The 15,521-nt window shown below is 40.5% G+C and overlaps 1 protein-coding gene across 3 annotated transcripts in view; it reads right to left on the bottom strand.

Annotated features, from left to right (window-relative positions):
• Positions 1-1,156: 1,156 nt before the first annotated feature.
• The window catches only part of Neb (nebulin), a 199,123-nt gene continuing 184,758 nt past the window's right edge, over positions 1,157-15,521 (bottom strand). For all 3 annotated transcript variants that reach the window (XM_051167175.1, XM_051167177.1, XM_051167176.1), the window contains 12 exons: positions 13,858-13,950; positions 12,877-12,969; positions 12,270-12,362; positions 10,534-10,626; positions 10,139-10,231; positions 9,719-9,811; positions 8,775-8,882; positions 7,888-8,071; positions 7,556-7,648; positions 6,438-6,590; positions 5,951-6,057; positions 1,157-1,330 (listed from right to left, as the gene is read on the bottom strand). In XM_051167175.1, the coding sequence (XP_051023132.1) occupies positions 1,157-1,330; positions 5,951-6,057; positions 6,438-6,590; positions 7,556-7,648; positions 7,888-8,071; positions 8,775-8,882; positions 9,719-9,811; positions 10,139-10,231; positions 10,534-10,626; positions 12,270-12,362; positions 12,877-12,969; positions 13,858-13,950 (1,377 nt within the window). The remainder of the gene's footprint in view (positions 1,331-5,950; positions 6,058-6,437; positions 6,591-7,555; positions 7,649-7,887; positions 8,072-8,774; positions 8,883-9,718; positions 9,812-10,138; positions 10,232-10,533; positions 10,627-12,269; positions 12,363-12,876; positions 12,970-13,857; positions 13,951-15,521) is intronic.

Here is a 15,521-nt window from a genome sequence, read left to right as displayed (position 1 = left end):
GTAAAAATAGCACAAGTGGATGGTATGTCTGTGTCTCTGTATTGGGCATGAAGCAGGGTGATGGGTGCAAGTCGGGGCATTAGGCAATTGCCCCCTTCTAGGATGTGGTTAATGTTGAGAACTTTGTGGGATTCAGAGTGAAGTGTCACTAACCAGATTTACTTGAAGTTACAGGAGGAGTGCACTGGTTGGCTGGAAAGCTAATCAAACCAGCAAGATTAAGCATCTTGAGGATAGCTGATAGGCAGAGGAGGATTCTCCCCTTGAACTAAGTGTGGATTAATGCCAACTGCAGAAGCTAGAGTTAATTGCCTCAGCTCTCTACTAACCAAGTGACTCGACTCGTGTTAGCCGAAAAGAATTAGATGTGATCATTCGGAGAATGTCTGTTTCTCATTTTTTTATCAGTACATTAAGAAGCAGGTAACTTCTTTGGTTTCGTTTGATGTTTAATTTTATTATGTCCTGTGTGTATGTGTGCACCATGTGCATGGGATCTGTGGGGCTCCAGTTAAAGGTGTTTGTGAGCTGCCGTGTGGATACTAGGACTCAAAGAAGGTCCTCTGGAAGAGCAGCCCACTGTTCCAGCCCCAAATTTAGGTAACTTTTAAACTCAGACTTAATTGAAGTTTAGCCATGAGCAGTTTGCTTTGGTACTATGGATTTTATTAGTTTCCAGTTCCTCAACAGTTTATTTTGACTGCCATCTTTATAACTTTCATAAATGAGATTAGAAACACAAGCATCAGCACTTAGTAAACACGAGAAAGGTGATTTGTTCTCTTATTGTTTGGCATGTTCAGAATAATATTAAAATGTTTTTATAATTGGGAAAGCTGTTTTGGTTACATAACTCTACAGAAGCTATTAAAATTCTGTTGTGAAACAATTTAAAACTGAAAGTTGGTAATGGTAATTTTCAAGATGTGCTTTTACATGTTTACTGTCTCTAGTTTCATGTGCAAAATCAAGAAAAAATGAAGCTCTAAGTCTAGTTTAAGAACTGAAAAGATGAATATTTGGTTTCTATAGAAGAGATGGTAACACATTAAATGATACTGATATAGGTGAAACCATGAGGCAGCTTGAGAGGACGGCTACACTGACGTCTCCACTGAATTGTAGGTACTGCATCCTGATCGAGGTCTTGAAGTGCTTAAAGAGCTTCCACATAGTTGGCTGGGAGCATGCCGGTCCTGCCGGTCCTCTGCACAGTGCCATACATCCAGCCTTCATCAATCGCTTGGGCGTTCACTATAGCATCTCCATCTTTGAAGGACACTTCATCCGCATCTGCAGCCATATAGTCATACATGGCACGGAAGATTTTCTATTCATGGGAATGAAAACAAGAAAAACGACATCTATAGGGTAAGAGCATATGACTTTTTCCATTAACAAGTTAAAAAGGACAGTTTGTAGCTACTACCAAAACAACAAAAAAACCATAAAATATTTGCAAATCGTATGCTGATTAATTTATACCTGGAATATATCAAGGCTTCCAACTCAACACCAAGAGTACTTAAGATGCTAACACTGAATAAAGACTTCCCCAAAGGAGATATATGAGTGATTTTTCTTGCTAGAGAGAGGGCTCAATCATTAAGAGCACTTCCTGTTCTTTCTGAGGATCGGGGTTCAGTTCCTAGTGGCTTACAGCTGTCTAACTCCAGTTGCAGGGGATTTAGTGTCTTCTATGCTGCACACATGAATAAGTATGGGGGAAAAATAAAAAGAAAGGCCTCCAAGACAAAGCCATTCCCCATATGGGCTAGGCTGAGACTGACAAAGCTTTACATGTCCTACTGTTCGTGGATAGCTGGTCAGCTTATACAAAGACTCGATGGCGCACACCTTTAATCCCAACACTCGGGAGGCAGAGGCAGGCGGATCACTGAGTTCGAGGCCAGCCTAGTCTACAAAGTGAGTCCAGGACAGCAAGGCTACACAAGAGAAACTCTGTCTGGAAAAAAAACAAAAAATAACTCACAACTGCGCCTTCGTCCTCTCACTGATCCACCAAACAGCTTTCCAGAGCATATTGGAAGCACTGTTGTGGACTGAAGAGTAAGCATAACTGAGAGGCTAGAGCAACAAAGCCAAATGAAGCTGTAATTACTGAAGTAGAAGATAGGACCATGACCCCAGGCAGCAGGCAACTCTATCACCCCCGCCCCCAAACTGGTATTAACTGCCTTAATTCTCTGAGCAGGAGACTTGAGTAAGTAAATACTACCTTAAAGGGAAAGGATGGAAAAGAATGTTTGAAGCAAATAAGACATTTCTCTAAAATAGGCCATATCCTGGGACACAAAGCAAATCTTAACCAAATTCAGAACAATTGAAATTTCATTTATCTGTTCTGACCACATGTAATGAATCTTAAACAGTAAACAAATCTCTAGTAGTTAATGAACCTATGGAGATTAACACATTAGTTAATGATAAATAGGTCAAAGAAATCAAGTAAAGAAAAATTCTGGAGTTAAATAAGATGACAACAAACTACTGGGACACATTAAAAGCAGTCCTAAAAGGAAAATATAAAAGTTGGGTAGATAGGAAAATAGGATAAAATATATTGTATGAAAAAATTTTAAGAAAGTCAGTGTAAGTAAATGTTCTAATGATACAGCTTAAACATTTGGAAAAATACCAAACCCAGTAGACAGGATGAAATACAATCAGGGTAGAAATTAATGGGACAAAAGTCACAGAAAACAAAGAATCTAAGGGATGATTCTTTTGGAGATAAACAAAAACCAACAGAATTACACCAGGGGAATTGCCAGAAGGTTTCATTCTTGTTTTCCTTAATCTCCTTTCCCTCCTATTTAGGGTAGTTGGGTTGTACGGTAGGTACATGCCTTTTTTTTTTTTTTTTTTTAGATTTATTTATTATGTATACAGTATTCTGCCTGCATGTACATCCACATGCCAGAAGAGGGCATCAGATTCCATTATAGATGGTTGTGATCCACCATGTGGTTTCTGGGAATTGAACTCAGGACCTTTGGAGGAGTAGTCAGTGCTCTTAACCTCTGAGCCATCTCTCCAGACCCCAGTACATGCCTTTTAATAAATCCCTAATAAAGTCAAATTGTTAAAGAATCGGAACCAACAAAACCTCTACTTTGAAATTTTAAATGACTGAAGAACAATTTTGAGGAAAATACTAGAAAATAGAATGACTTCCACACTGCTCACGTATTAGAAGGATTAATACTGTGAAAAAGATCATCCTTCCAGAAGCTGTGGACAGCCTCAATGCAGTCCCAACCAAGATCCCTCAGATGTCATATGAATCACAAAAGACCCTGATAGCCACAATTTTGTGCAAAAAGAACAAGATTGGAGGGATTATCACTAGATTTCAAGATATATTGCAGAGCTATAGTAATAAAACAGTGTGGTACCGGAGCAAAAATAGACGTTTAGCTCAACGAAAACAATATCAGACCACGAGTTCACATAATTTCAGCCATCTGGTCAAAGTGCCAAACACAGCACAAACAGAAAATTTGGTGCTAGGAAAATTCAATGCCCACATGTAGAAAAGTGAAATTAGACCTGTCTCTATAACCTTGCAATGGGTCAAAGACTTCAATATAAAACCTGAAATGTTGAAACCGCTAGAAGAAAGAGTAGGCAGTATGCTGCAAGCGTATAGGAAAAGATTTTGTGAATAAGATCCATTTACCCTGGAGTAAAGGCCAACAGTTGTTCTGTGCAGCAAATGAAAAACTTAAGTGCAGAGGAAGTCCAGATTGGGAGGGAATCATAGCTAGCTATACTTTTGATAGATTAATAACCAGAATACATAAAAAATTCAAAAAAAGGGTAAGAACCAGTTATCCAATTAAAAACAAAAACAGGACTGTGGCTCTGAACAGAAACTTCTGAGAATAAATAAAAATGGCTAAGTATCTCAAAAAGGATTCAACATTATTAGTAATTGGGAAAATTAAAACAACTTAAGAGATTTGATGTTACACCAATCATAATGGCTAAGATCAAGAAAACAGTTGACATGCGGGTGAGGATGTGGGAAAGAGGAGGGAACCCCTCGTTGTTTGGATTATGAACTGATGTAGCCTTTATGGAAATCAGTGTGGAGAATATTCAAAATAGATATAAAAAAGCTCTTCTTAGCATGTACTCAAAGTATTCGATGATCCTATTCTGCAGATGCTTGCTCACCCAAGTTCATTGCTGCTCTACTCAACAATAGCTAGCACTTGCAGAGGCCCAGAGGTCCTTTAACTGATGAAGGGATGATGCAAATGTATATATACAGAATGGCATACTGTTCAGTTATACACACACACAACCTTGAAATCTGTAGGTAAATGGATGGACTGCAGATTATGCTAAGTAAGGTAACCCAGACCCAGAAAGATAAAGAGAAATGCCATCTGCCTCCCCAGTGTGTGTGCATTGCCTGGAATAACTGCAGAAACCATGAAAGAAGTAGAAATAAGGTGTGGGGAGTGAGGGTCTAGAGAGGGAACAGCAGGGCACAGGTGCTGGGGGAGGTGGGAGGGATAAAGAGTGCTGAGGCTGTTTGAAAAAACCACAGGCAGCCTGGAGAGATGGCTCAGAGGTTAAGTACACTGACCGCTCTTCTGGAGGTCCTGAGTTCAATTCCCAGCAACCACGTGGTGGCTCACAACCATCTATAATGTGATCTAAAGCCTTCTGGCCTACAGGTGTACACGCAGGCAGAGCACTGTATACATAAAAAACCATAGACAATCCTTTTATGTCCATATGTATAATTACATGTAATTGATAAATTATGCATAATATACTATAAAATTACATATATTTTTGTTTTGGGGTTTTGTTTTGTTTTTTTGAGACAGAGTTTCTCTGTGTAGCCTTAGTTGTCCTAGACTCACTTTGTAGACCAGGCTGGCCTTGAACTCACGGCAATCCTCCTGCCTCTGCCTCCCAAGTGCTGAGATTAAAGGTGTGCACCACCATGCCCAGCTTTCATATACTTTTTTAATGAAGTAATATCACTGGGATAGTAATGCTACCCTAAGAGCCATAGTCTGTCTAACAAAAACATCTCCTTTGGAGTTGTAGGTAGAAGAATTCAAGAGATCCCCAAAACCATATAGGCTATTCCTGTTCTTGGTTGCTTGCCAGTAAGGTTAAGTTCCTATTGCTGAAGACACTACCCACTTCAGATACAAGACTGTGGGTCTAACTGGATCGGACCTCAAAGTCTCCTTCCTGAGGATGACTCACAATATCTGAAGGTGCTGTGCAAGCTGCCAAGTGAGGAAATCAACAGCCCTATGCAGCTGTGATGCTTATGAACCACAGCCATGAGCAGCACAGAGAAGTATCCCGAAAAGACAATAATGACACTTGTGTCTTAGCCATAGCCAACAGCTATCTAACTGAACTTAAGGCCTGCTCAATGGAGAATTTCCTCCCTATCAACTACCCAATGGAACCTAGAGGAGAGCCTACTACTGTGCATTTCCAAAACCAGTATAATCTCCAACTGTATTCTCAGTATTTATGCCTGCAGATGAGTATGGCTCTTACCCCTCTTCAAAGAAGCCAGAGGACCAGGATGCCTGCTACAGGACATGCCTAATATATAGGGCAGGGGAGCTGCACACATGAAATGTCAACAATGTGACTGCCTTAACAAGTCCTGAACAGTGACAACAATTGGAGGAATCTTACAAGGCCATACACCTAAATGAAGATTTATAGGTAGTTAATGAGAGCGGAGAGTCAGGCTGGAACGAGGTCCTTCATTGGTTATCTAATACCAAGTGGTCAGCCCTAAAAATTCATATAAGCAACACTTTATGAACCCAGTAGGCTGAATGCGTATGTATGTACACACACACATTGTATAATCAGAGTTAAAGAAAAAGACACACACACATCTAGTAGTTTGTTCCTGTTTCTCTTTACTTACTCCTGCAGTAGATGGGTGTGATGGGATAGAAGACAGTGTTGTCTGCTGCGTGGCAACTGAAGATGACCGTTGCTGTGGGAGCTCAGTGGTTTTCACATGTTTGTAAGCTGCAAAGAAGAAATGGCTTGTAAGGGCATATGGTAGACAGTTCATCTGTGTTTACCAGCCAAGGAATGTTGTCTTTTTTTCAATGACCTGAAGAGAAGAGCTAGTGAAATTATGAAAATTAAACATGAAACTCCACAATTTAGTCTTTCTCAGGAAAGTAATAACTTTTAAAAAGATTGATTATTAACAACCTATGAGCTGACCTCATGGCTGTCAGTCAGTACCATCCCCTGAATTGTTGTACTTGTATTTATTTGTTTGATACAGTCCCTATGTAGCACATGCTGACCTCAGATTTGCAGTGATCCTGCCAGAGCCACCCAGATGCTGGGATTAAAGGTGGGCATGACAATGCCCATTTGGGAACGCCTACTTGTACCTGTTGACGTCGCAGAGAAGAAGGCACCTCCATCACTGTATGTGGAAAGATGCTGGTCTGCAGCTTCTGAGTGTTCAGACTTCTCCTCGCCCCCACTGATACTCAGAGCACTGGCAGACCTCGACTGCTCCCTGCTCCGGCGTTGAGCTTGGACTAGGAAACATATAGCAAAGATAAGATTTCTACAGCAGTGATGTCTCCGTTGCATTCATTTGTTTTGTCAAACATGGTGGTTCTATGTGGTTTTCTATGGCTTACATACAATCTTTCTAGTGTATAGTTATTCTTTACAGATGAGACTTAAGTGACACAAGGAGATTTCAGACTCAATTCTGTCTTTAACTATGGGCCTTCCCATCACCACACCCCTTTTCTGGCTCACTTCCATGACCAGAGAGAGCAATCACGTTCGTACTTCATTTTAGGTTTCTACAGAAAGACCTCCCTCACTTCCAGATGGATGGAGATGCCTTTCCTCCATCCCACTGTAGTGTGGGCACACCCTTAAAATTGCACATGTCAGGGTAGAACCAGGAGTTATTATAGGTCTCTCTATATACAGACTACAGTATAAACCTTTAAAGAACAGCACAGCATGATACTTCAAAACAAACAAAAGTCATGTCTCACTGTGTAACACTGGCTGGCCTAGAACTTAACGTGTAGAGCAAACTAGGTTTGAACTCAAGGAGATCTGCTTGTTTCTGCTTCCCAATTACTGGGATTAAAGGAGTACACAGCGCTGTCTGGCCATTGGTTTATTCTGTACCTGAGCAGACAGCATGAGTATGTCCCACTAGTTTTGTGAATATGCCCTAACAAGTAGTTCACAATGTCCCTGGTGAGTGAGCATGCTCTCGTCCCTCCACCTATGCATTTTATCATCTTTTCTCTAACAAGAAGACTAATTTTAGGAAAACAAAAATGATAACGGGACTTGAAGGAGACATGAAGTGAGAGTTTGTCAAAATCTTTTCCTAAACCAAACATGCTTAGTTTGGTCCACCAGTCAGTGAGCAAACTCTGAAGATGAAAAACCCTGGAGGTAAGGAACATTCATTGACTCTAGGCCACAAGATCGTGGTGGTAATGTCATGAATCTCTGAGGGTGTGCATACCATTAATCATGTGCAAACTTCGGGATTGAATGTTGTCTTCTGCTGGATCATAGTCAAAAACTGAGCCAGGGTTAGTACGCCAGACACGAAGACCTGAAAGGAAAAGCCAGTGGTCAGAACACGTGTTCTTGTGTTTGTAACTTGAGAACCAAGTGGGAGAGTCAGCAGTCACAGGAAGGCTGGGCTGCTCCTGTTTAGCTTAGGTTTTGGTCTTCTCAGAACCAAGAAGGCGGACGATGCCACTGATATCTCAGCTTTGCAGACCCGCGTTTCTTTCACATACTTGAGTCCCTTGTCAATTGATATAATTCTGTCATTTTGTTTCCAATTACCTGTAATAGTGTCTTGATCCTGGTCATTCCGTTTTTGTTCCATTTCAACCACCTTTCTCTGAATACCTCGATAGTTAATGTCACTGAAGTCCTGTGTGTTTTTCTTTACTCGCTCAGTGATAGGATCTGTCACCACTGGTGTGAAGCAGCCTTTGTGTTTCTCAAAATCTTCATGATATTTTACCTGAAATAGGAATTTTCTTTATGAAACTATGGTAGTGTGGTCGTCTCTGAATATAGTCCAGCAGGCTGGACAGCCAATCAAATAACTTGTGTGGCTGGAGAGATGGCTCAGCGGTTAAGAGCACATGTTGTTCTCAAAGAGGACCTGTGTTCAGTTCCTATCACACATGAGGTAATTCACAAACACATGGAACTCCACTTCCAGGAGATTCGATATCCTTTTCTGGCCTCTGCAGCTACTGCACACATATAGTACACAGGCAGACAGGCAGGCAATACCTACACATTTTAAAAATTTTTAATTTTATTAATTTATTCAGATTAAAACTTAATTGTTATACCATCACTTGTATCCTCCCGCTCCTCCCTCCCTCCCGCTTTCACTCTATTCCCCTCCCCTAGGTCTAAAACCGAGGGGGACCTCCTCCCCCACTATATGGTCATAGGTTATCAAGTCTCATCTTGGCAGCCTGCTTATCCTTTCTTTGTGTGCCACCAGGCCTCCCCACCAAGGGGAGGTCATCAAATATGGGGCACCAGAGTTCACGTCAGAGTCAGTCCCCGCTCTCCACATAACTGTGGAGAATGTCCTGTCCATTGGGTAGATCAGAGTAGGGGTTCGATGTTTACTACTTGTCTTGTCCTTGGTTAGTGCAATAGTTATACAAATTAATATATATTTTAAAAAAGAATTTCTAACTTACTGTTGAGATGTGCCGTTGAGTTTCCCTAACCCGTCTCATCTCTGGGGTATCCAGCACATAGGCAGCTTTACCTTGTATTTGTTTCCGGAAGCTATCAGAGTAAAGAACCTGTGGAGAAGAGACATGCATGAATACATGGCATGGGGCTGTTCTAGTTCTCATGCTCAAAGACTAGTGAGGTAAATTTAAGTCAGTAGATAGTAGCCAGGTACTGGATCAGGTGTACAAGATCAGCACAAGGACTGGCAAGGCTGGCATTAAAAGATACAAGACTTGTTTCAACTTTGGAAATGAAAATACTTCATTTCCAAAGGAGAAGGGGCACAGTATAATTATGAAGAAAAAAAAAAAAGAAGAAAGTGCCTTCTTGAATTTACTTATAATTACAATACCAGTGCCAGAATATTTGATGGCATTTTGTGTTAAATCTGATAGGGAAGGGAACTGGAAAGACATATCTTCTAAGCATGTAACCATTTTTCATAGATAATGATCAGATCACGTAAACTAATATGCCGAAACCAAAATCAGTCTTCCAGACACAAATCACAAGAATATCAAAGTGAAGATAGTAATTTCTGAGTATTACCCATTTAATAAAGTACCTTAGAAATAAAAGCAGAAGGTAAATGGTGTTAGGGGTCAATTTGTTATAGCTGGTTATGAAAAACTACCTTAAAGTCAAGTATAAGAGGAACAAAGCCATTGACAATTATCCTATGTTTAGTATGATCATTTGAAATGGAAAAGCATGATTGAATTAATTTTAGTGTGAATTTTCAGTGAAAAGAAGTGCACATTTTTATAATATTAAAACATTTTCCAAGATGTTGCATTATCTTTGTTTTAAGTTTTAGTGTCTTTTTCAGTTGAGTCAAAAAGGCATGTTTTCATGATGTTAAAATGTTAATTCCAAGTTGCTCCACTGCTCTCTTGGGAAATACCGAGCTAATGTTTTCTTGGTTGCGTTTAGCTCTCTCCATCTCTGGAGTGACGGGTGTTGGTGTTGCTTTTCTCATATTCTCTCTGTACAATACCTAGAGGAGCCAAGAGAGCATCCCAACATCAGAAAGCAGAGGAAACAATTCTGAAAAGTCAGAACCTCGCTGTTATGGCCCAATTATGTCACACAGTATAAGAAACACCTCAAGAAGAGAAAGCCATTAAAATGTTAACAGTAGAAAGCAAGAGAGGAGACTTGAACTCAGTGTCAACTAGCAAGGGTGGGTCATTGGTTTGAAGTGGCCAAGGAAGAATTGTAAAAGGTATCACAAGTCTTGGAAACACTGTGAGAAGAATTAGTGGTGTAGCCACCATGGTCAGGCTTGTTAGAAATTTAATGGTTCATTTTCCCTCTCAAATACCGAGCTAAAGTTTTCTTGATTGCGTTTGACTCTTTCCATCTCAGGAGTAAAGGGTGTGGGGGTTGCTTTCCCCATGTTTTCTTTGTATAGCACCTGTGAGAAACAAAGTTGAAGCTAGAAGCCACTCACCGGAAGACAATGCTCACTATGAAATATAAATACAGCTGGGGAGGAGAGGAAAACATTAAGTGTAGCCTACTGCTATTAGTGAGACTAGCTTTCAAGAAAAAAGCAAAAACAGTTAATGGCAATGATAAGTGTCGTGTGCTGTTTAGAGGACATTAAAGCATAACTGCCACTTTATTTGATTTTAACCTTAAATGGGATTAAGAGCAGGCCAAACTGCAAGAGTTACTTTGCAAAATTAGAAGCACTTTCATTTCTCAAGACAATACCGAGCTAATGTTTTCTTGATTGCGTTTGACTCTCTGCATCTCTGGAGTGACAGGGGTTGGGGTGGCTTTCCCCACATTTTCTTTGTACAACACCTAAATGAGTCCAGTGGATCCAAAGATCCAAAAGGAAACACAACAACAACAAAAAGAGTTACAATTACCAAGAGAACAAATAGAATAATACATTCAATTTTGACAAGGCCTTGGGCGGCGGGACACCAAATCATTTAGGTGCTAAGGTTAGATAGCAGTCTATGTTTTCAAAGGAGAACTTGACTGTAGTTAGAGCAGGGCGCAAACACACATTTCTATGGTCCATCCTTGCACTGAAACTCACAGACTCCAAGTGAGAACCGTGATGTTGCAGAAAGGAGGAAGCACTACCATCATTTTACCACTAGTATGTGACTGTCCACTCACACATCATCGAGTTGGGGTTACCATGAGGGCTTGTACCGTGGAGGTTGAAGTTGCCCCAATATAACGGCTCTTTAATGGGCATTTTTGCAGCACAGGCTCTCATAGGGAATAAAATTGTAGACACCCCCACCTCCCGCCCCCCGGCAAGTGTTTATCTTACTCTCCTGTGCTCTGCTTATTTTGTTCACTAAATATTCATACTTATCAGCCATGAGAAATGTTTTCATCAATTACATTCCCAGCATGTACAAGCAAAAGACACGTGTCATGATAAATCCTCAACCTCGACGTCCCCCTCGGTGCCCTCGGTGCCCAGGAGACTTGGGAGGCGGCACTAAGGAGGGTTTCTCTTCCAGCAGTTCTCTAAGCCCTGGAATAGCTGGTCACTATCAGCTGAGAACTTACTAGAAATTTGTGTTCTCTGCTCCATCCGGCAGCTATTGACAAAGCAAAGGGAGCACAGGCCAGACTCAGAAGCCTGATTTAACCAGCTCCCAGGTGGTTCTGATGGACCAGAGAATCGTTCAGGTGGTTTAAAGGCTGAGTGATAACTTCACTGATGTCCCTACGAACCTTATTTCCCAGCCACTGACAGATTAATCTCAGAGAACACAAGCTTGGGAGAAGTAGATTGTTACAGCTAGCACTGAAGATCACAAAAAGACAACGAAACCAAAACTAACATCGCTAAGACGGAGCCTTTCTGCTGACGTTTTTCTTTTTCAGCAGCTTACTCAATTGTGAAAAACACCACTGGGTGAAGTTTACATCATTTTTTTATGGGTGAAGATCAGCAGTTACTTGCCCAAGGTCTCTTTGCCCACATCTGTCATAGTAGGGCTTGGGATATAGCTCAGTGTAAGAGCACACCTTAGCCTGTGCAAGGGCCAGCAGACCAATCCTATGCACTACAAAAGATTCAAGTCTGGTGGGGTAAATTAGAACCCCAAGCCATCAAAGATGTCAATATTCAAGAAGGACCCATTATATAATTTCTACTTCACCTCAAAACACTCTACCCCCAATTTCTCAAGCACACAAAACAGAGAGACTTTGGGTACAGCAGGAGTAAGTTTGGGGAGAAAAGAGCAGAATATTTTGCAGGAAAATCTGTTACCTCAATATTAGAATTTTAAATGGAATAAAGCAATTTTGTTATGAAATTAAGGTAAGGCCAGGTAGGAGTGAAGAATAAATGTCAAGAAATCGACAAGGCTTAATGTACTTTTAAAAGTAGGATTAATAGGGATTATTTTAAGTCATTGAAGTAGTTTTAAAATTATGAAAGAAGTCTTTCTTTTTTTTTGTCAGAGTACCGAGCTAATATTTTCTTGATTGTGTTTGACCCTCTCCATCTCTGGAGTGACAGGTAAAGGGGTTCCCTTGCCCATGTTCTCTTTGTATAGCACCTGCACGATGAGAAAGCATCAGAGAAACAATGGTAAGTGACATTTGAAGGTAAGGTCAACCTCTTTGGTATAAAATAACACAGGAGCTGGGAGTTCTATGCTCACAAGACCATGTGCTATTTAAGGAAGCTGTTACTGGGCCAGGGAAGCTGTGAGTCACGGAAGCAAGGACCTAAACTGCTAGCTAGGAAAGGCTGTTAAGTCATCCACACTGTCAGGCCCCCTACCCTCATCCTGCCCCATTTGCGTGAGCATAGTACATCCTAATCAATTGCAGGGGTTTGAGATGGTTAGAACTTGGTTTTGTTATCCACAAAACTAAAATGTTTACTCATTTAAAAAAAGGTTTTAAATCATCAGGTGAAGTGAAAAAAAAAAATCAAAACGTAAACTGAGAACGAATATCCATTTACAAAGATAGGTTAGAAGCAAAGGAAGGGGAAGGAAGAGGGTTTAACGGTGAGTTTGGTTCTGCAGTTAGATGGTGTCTTCCCCTCTTTTCTTTCCAAAATACCGAGCTAAGGTTTTCTTGATTGAGTTTTACTCTCTGCATCTCTGGAGTGATGGGGATTGGAGTTCCTGTCCCCAGGTTTTCTTTGTAGAGAACCTATGTGATAGGAAAGCATGCAGAACAGAAAGAGCCATTAGTCACTTTCCCTCTCTGTGGAGCAGAGCGGGTGGCTGTGGGACAGGAGGGAGGAAGAACAGTTAGGGCTGGGGAAATAGCTGGAAGCGTCACCCTGTAAGACAAAAGGATGGCAGGAAGAAACCACAGAAACAAAGACATTTAAAGGGGTTCTGTTATTTTCGTTGTTTGAGCTCATTTCTTCAGCGTAAGCAATAAAGAACACTATGAAAAGAGAAATTAGTTGTCATTATGAGAGAAAAACAGGAGACGCGAACCAAACCAAGGAAGTTACTTTCATAAACCATGTGAAGAATGTTTGAGTTTTATAAGTATGATCAGTGGGAGGATTCATACGTATTTTTTGTTGACTTTCCAAAGAAGTCAAAGTAATTTTTAGTCTGGGTGAACACACCGGGGACAATTACTTTTAAGGTAACTAGAGTAATGATCGGATGCTAAGAAGGAAACTTCAGGAGGACCATGTCAGTGCCAGGAGACGGGAGGTTAGGATAGGAAGCGAGCCAGAGGGGGGAATCTTCACGAATGGCACTCTGAAGCCTCATGCTCCCATGAAAGTTGCCAAAGCAAGGTGACCACAGCTGCTCAGACACGCGATGGTGTTATTTATTTATTTTTACTCTGGAAAACTTTTAATGACCAGGTTAATGTTTAACCAAGGCAAGGAAACTGAGTCACGGGGAATGGCAGCATTAAGTTGGATACAAAACAGGTCATCATTTTAAAACTGGGATGAGTTAATTAGATTTTAAAGTTCTAGCCGTTAATCTTTTTTTTTTTTTTTTTTTTAATAGCATTTTAAAGGACAGTTAAAGGGTTTTGGGCTTTGTTTTGTTTCGTTTTAAATACCGAACTAAAGTTTTCTTGATTGTGTTTGACTCTCTGCATCTCTGGAGTGATGGGGATTGGAATCCCTTTCCCAAGGTTCTCTTTATACAACACCTGGATGACACAAGAAAGCACCGGAGGAGAACACAGGCAGTCAGAGCAGGAAAGGCCACGCCCCCTGCCCTGGCTGGCTGTGTGGTAAGTACCACCTCACCTGCTCATCCTTCTACTCCAACCCACAGAATTAAAGGAGAAACTCAAACTGGTACATAAGAGCATAGACATGCTCAGTACACCAGAGATAACTTTATCAGTCAGCAAATAGTGCTTTTTTTTTCCTATATAAAACATTTGTCTTAGAGCATAATAGGCATTTATAACTACAGACTGAATCTGTGATCTCTCACTACGTTAAGTCTTTGTTAAGGTTGCAGAAACGATCAAGTCCAAAAGTCTATATTTAGTATACAATACAGTCTTTCCCATAGTATCTAAAAGGCCTGGGCACCACTAGACAACATTGTTTAATATAACCTGTGTAGATAACACAAATCATACTTTGACAATGAAAAAATTGAACAGGGCTATTACAATAGTTAATTTCAAGTAAATACACAAGAACACACTGTAATATATAAATAATAAAAATAAAGCAATACCTTTCCCAAGAAAGGAAAAATGAACTCATAGGAAAACCAGTAAATGAAACACCCCAAAAGACATATCAATGTACAATGAAAATGCACTGCAATTGACAAGTTAGTGAGCAGTAATTAGGAACAAAGCAAAAGGGGAAGCAAAGGGAGTTAACTAATGGAATGTGTGACAGTGCCACACCGTTAGGAAGTACTTCACTAAAATGATGCACATTTCAGATCTACCCTCCTCCCTAGCGTGGATTTAGTTAAATTTTCAGAGGCTACGTGAATTTCCATTTCAGGTCCAGAAGTTCCTTATATGGAAGGACCACAGGTTATTTATTATTGGAATTTTTCCAAAACATCAGTTAATAATTAGAAACACAATAGTGTGTATGAACGTATCCTGACTTAATTGGCATGCTTGAAAAAGAAAAACCTGCCTATGGTCCTAGCACTAGGGAGGCTGAGGCCAGAGGTTGGCACGTTTCAAACCATCCTGGATTACATAGTAAGATCCTGTTTTGTTTTTGTTTTTTGTTTTGTTTTGTTTTTGTTTTTAGGAAAGCATAGCTTTCTAGTCATAAAATGGCTTGTTTAGGACAATTGTTCCAACTCTGAATATTTTTCTTTGCTGTTTATCCAGGTGGGACCTGTAGTAAAGGTCTCCACTTTCCCAAACAAGAGAATTATGGCCCCCCCCATGCCACCCGCCAAACTGAGACCCCAAGCCTTGCATCAGTGTCTTTTCTTGTTACACTAACTAAGAAACATCAGATTGAACGATTCCCAAGTAAATACAAGCTCCCAGGTTCAGGTGTTTGGAAATCAGTTAATTTCAAAAGTACCAAGACTACCAACACTGTAAAGGAAAGGAACCAATTCAGAGTGTTAAGGGAAGGCTCCAAGCGGTAGAGCACCTGCCTAGCCCACCAGTCCAGTTCCTAATAGCACATACAGACACCAAGCTAATCAGATACACCTATGCATCTAACATAAAGCACAAAGCACTGAGATTAAATGGTAAGTAAAATAATCTAGGACAGA

The sequence above is a fragment of the Acomys russatus genome, chromosome 24, assembly GCF_903995435.1.
Source record: "Acomys russatus chromosome 24, mAcoRus1.1, whole genome shotgun sequence".
Classification (NCBI taxonomy): Eukaryota; Metazoa; Chordata; class Mammalia; order Rodentia; family Muridae; genus Acomys; species Acomys russatus.
Note: the sequence above shows the minus strand (reverse complement) of the source record. Positions and strands in the feature narration are given on the sequence as shown.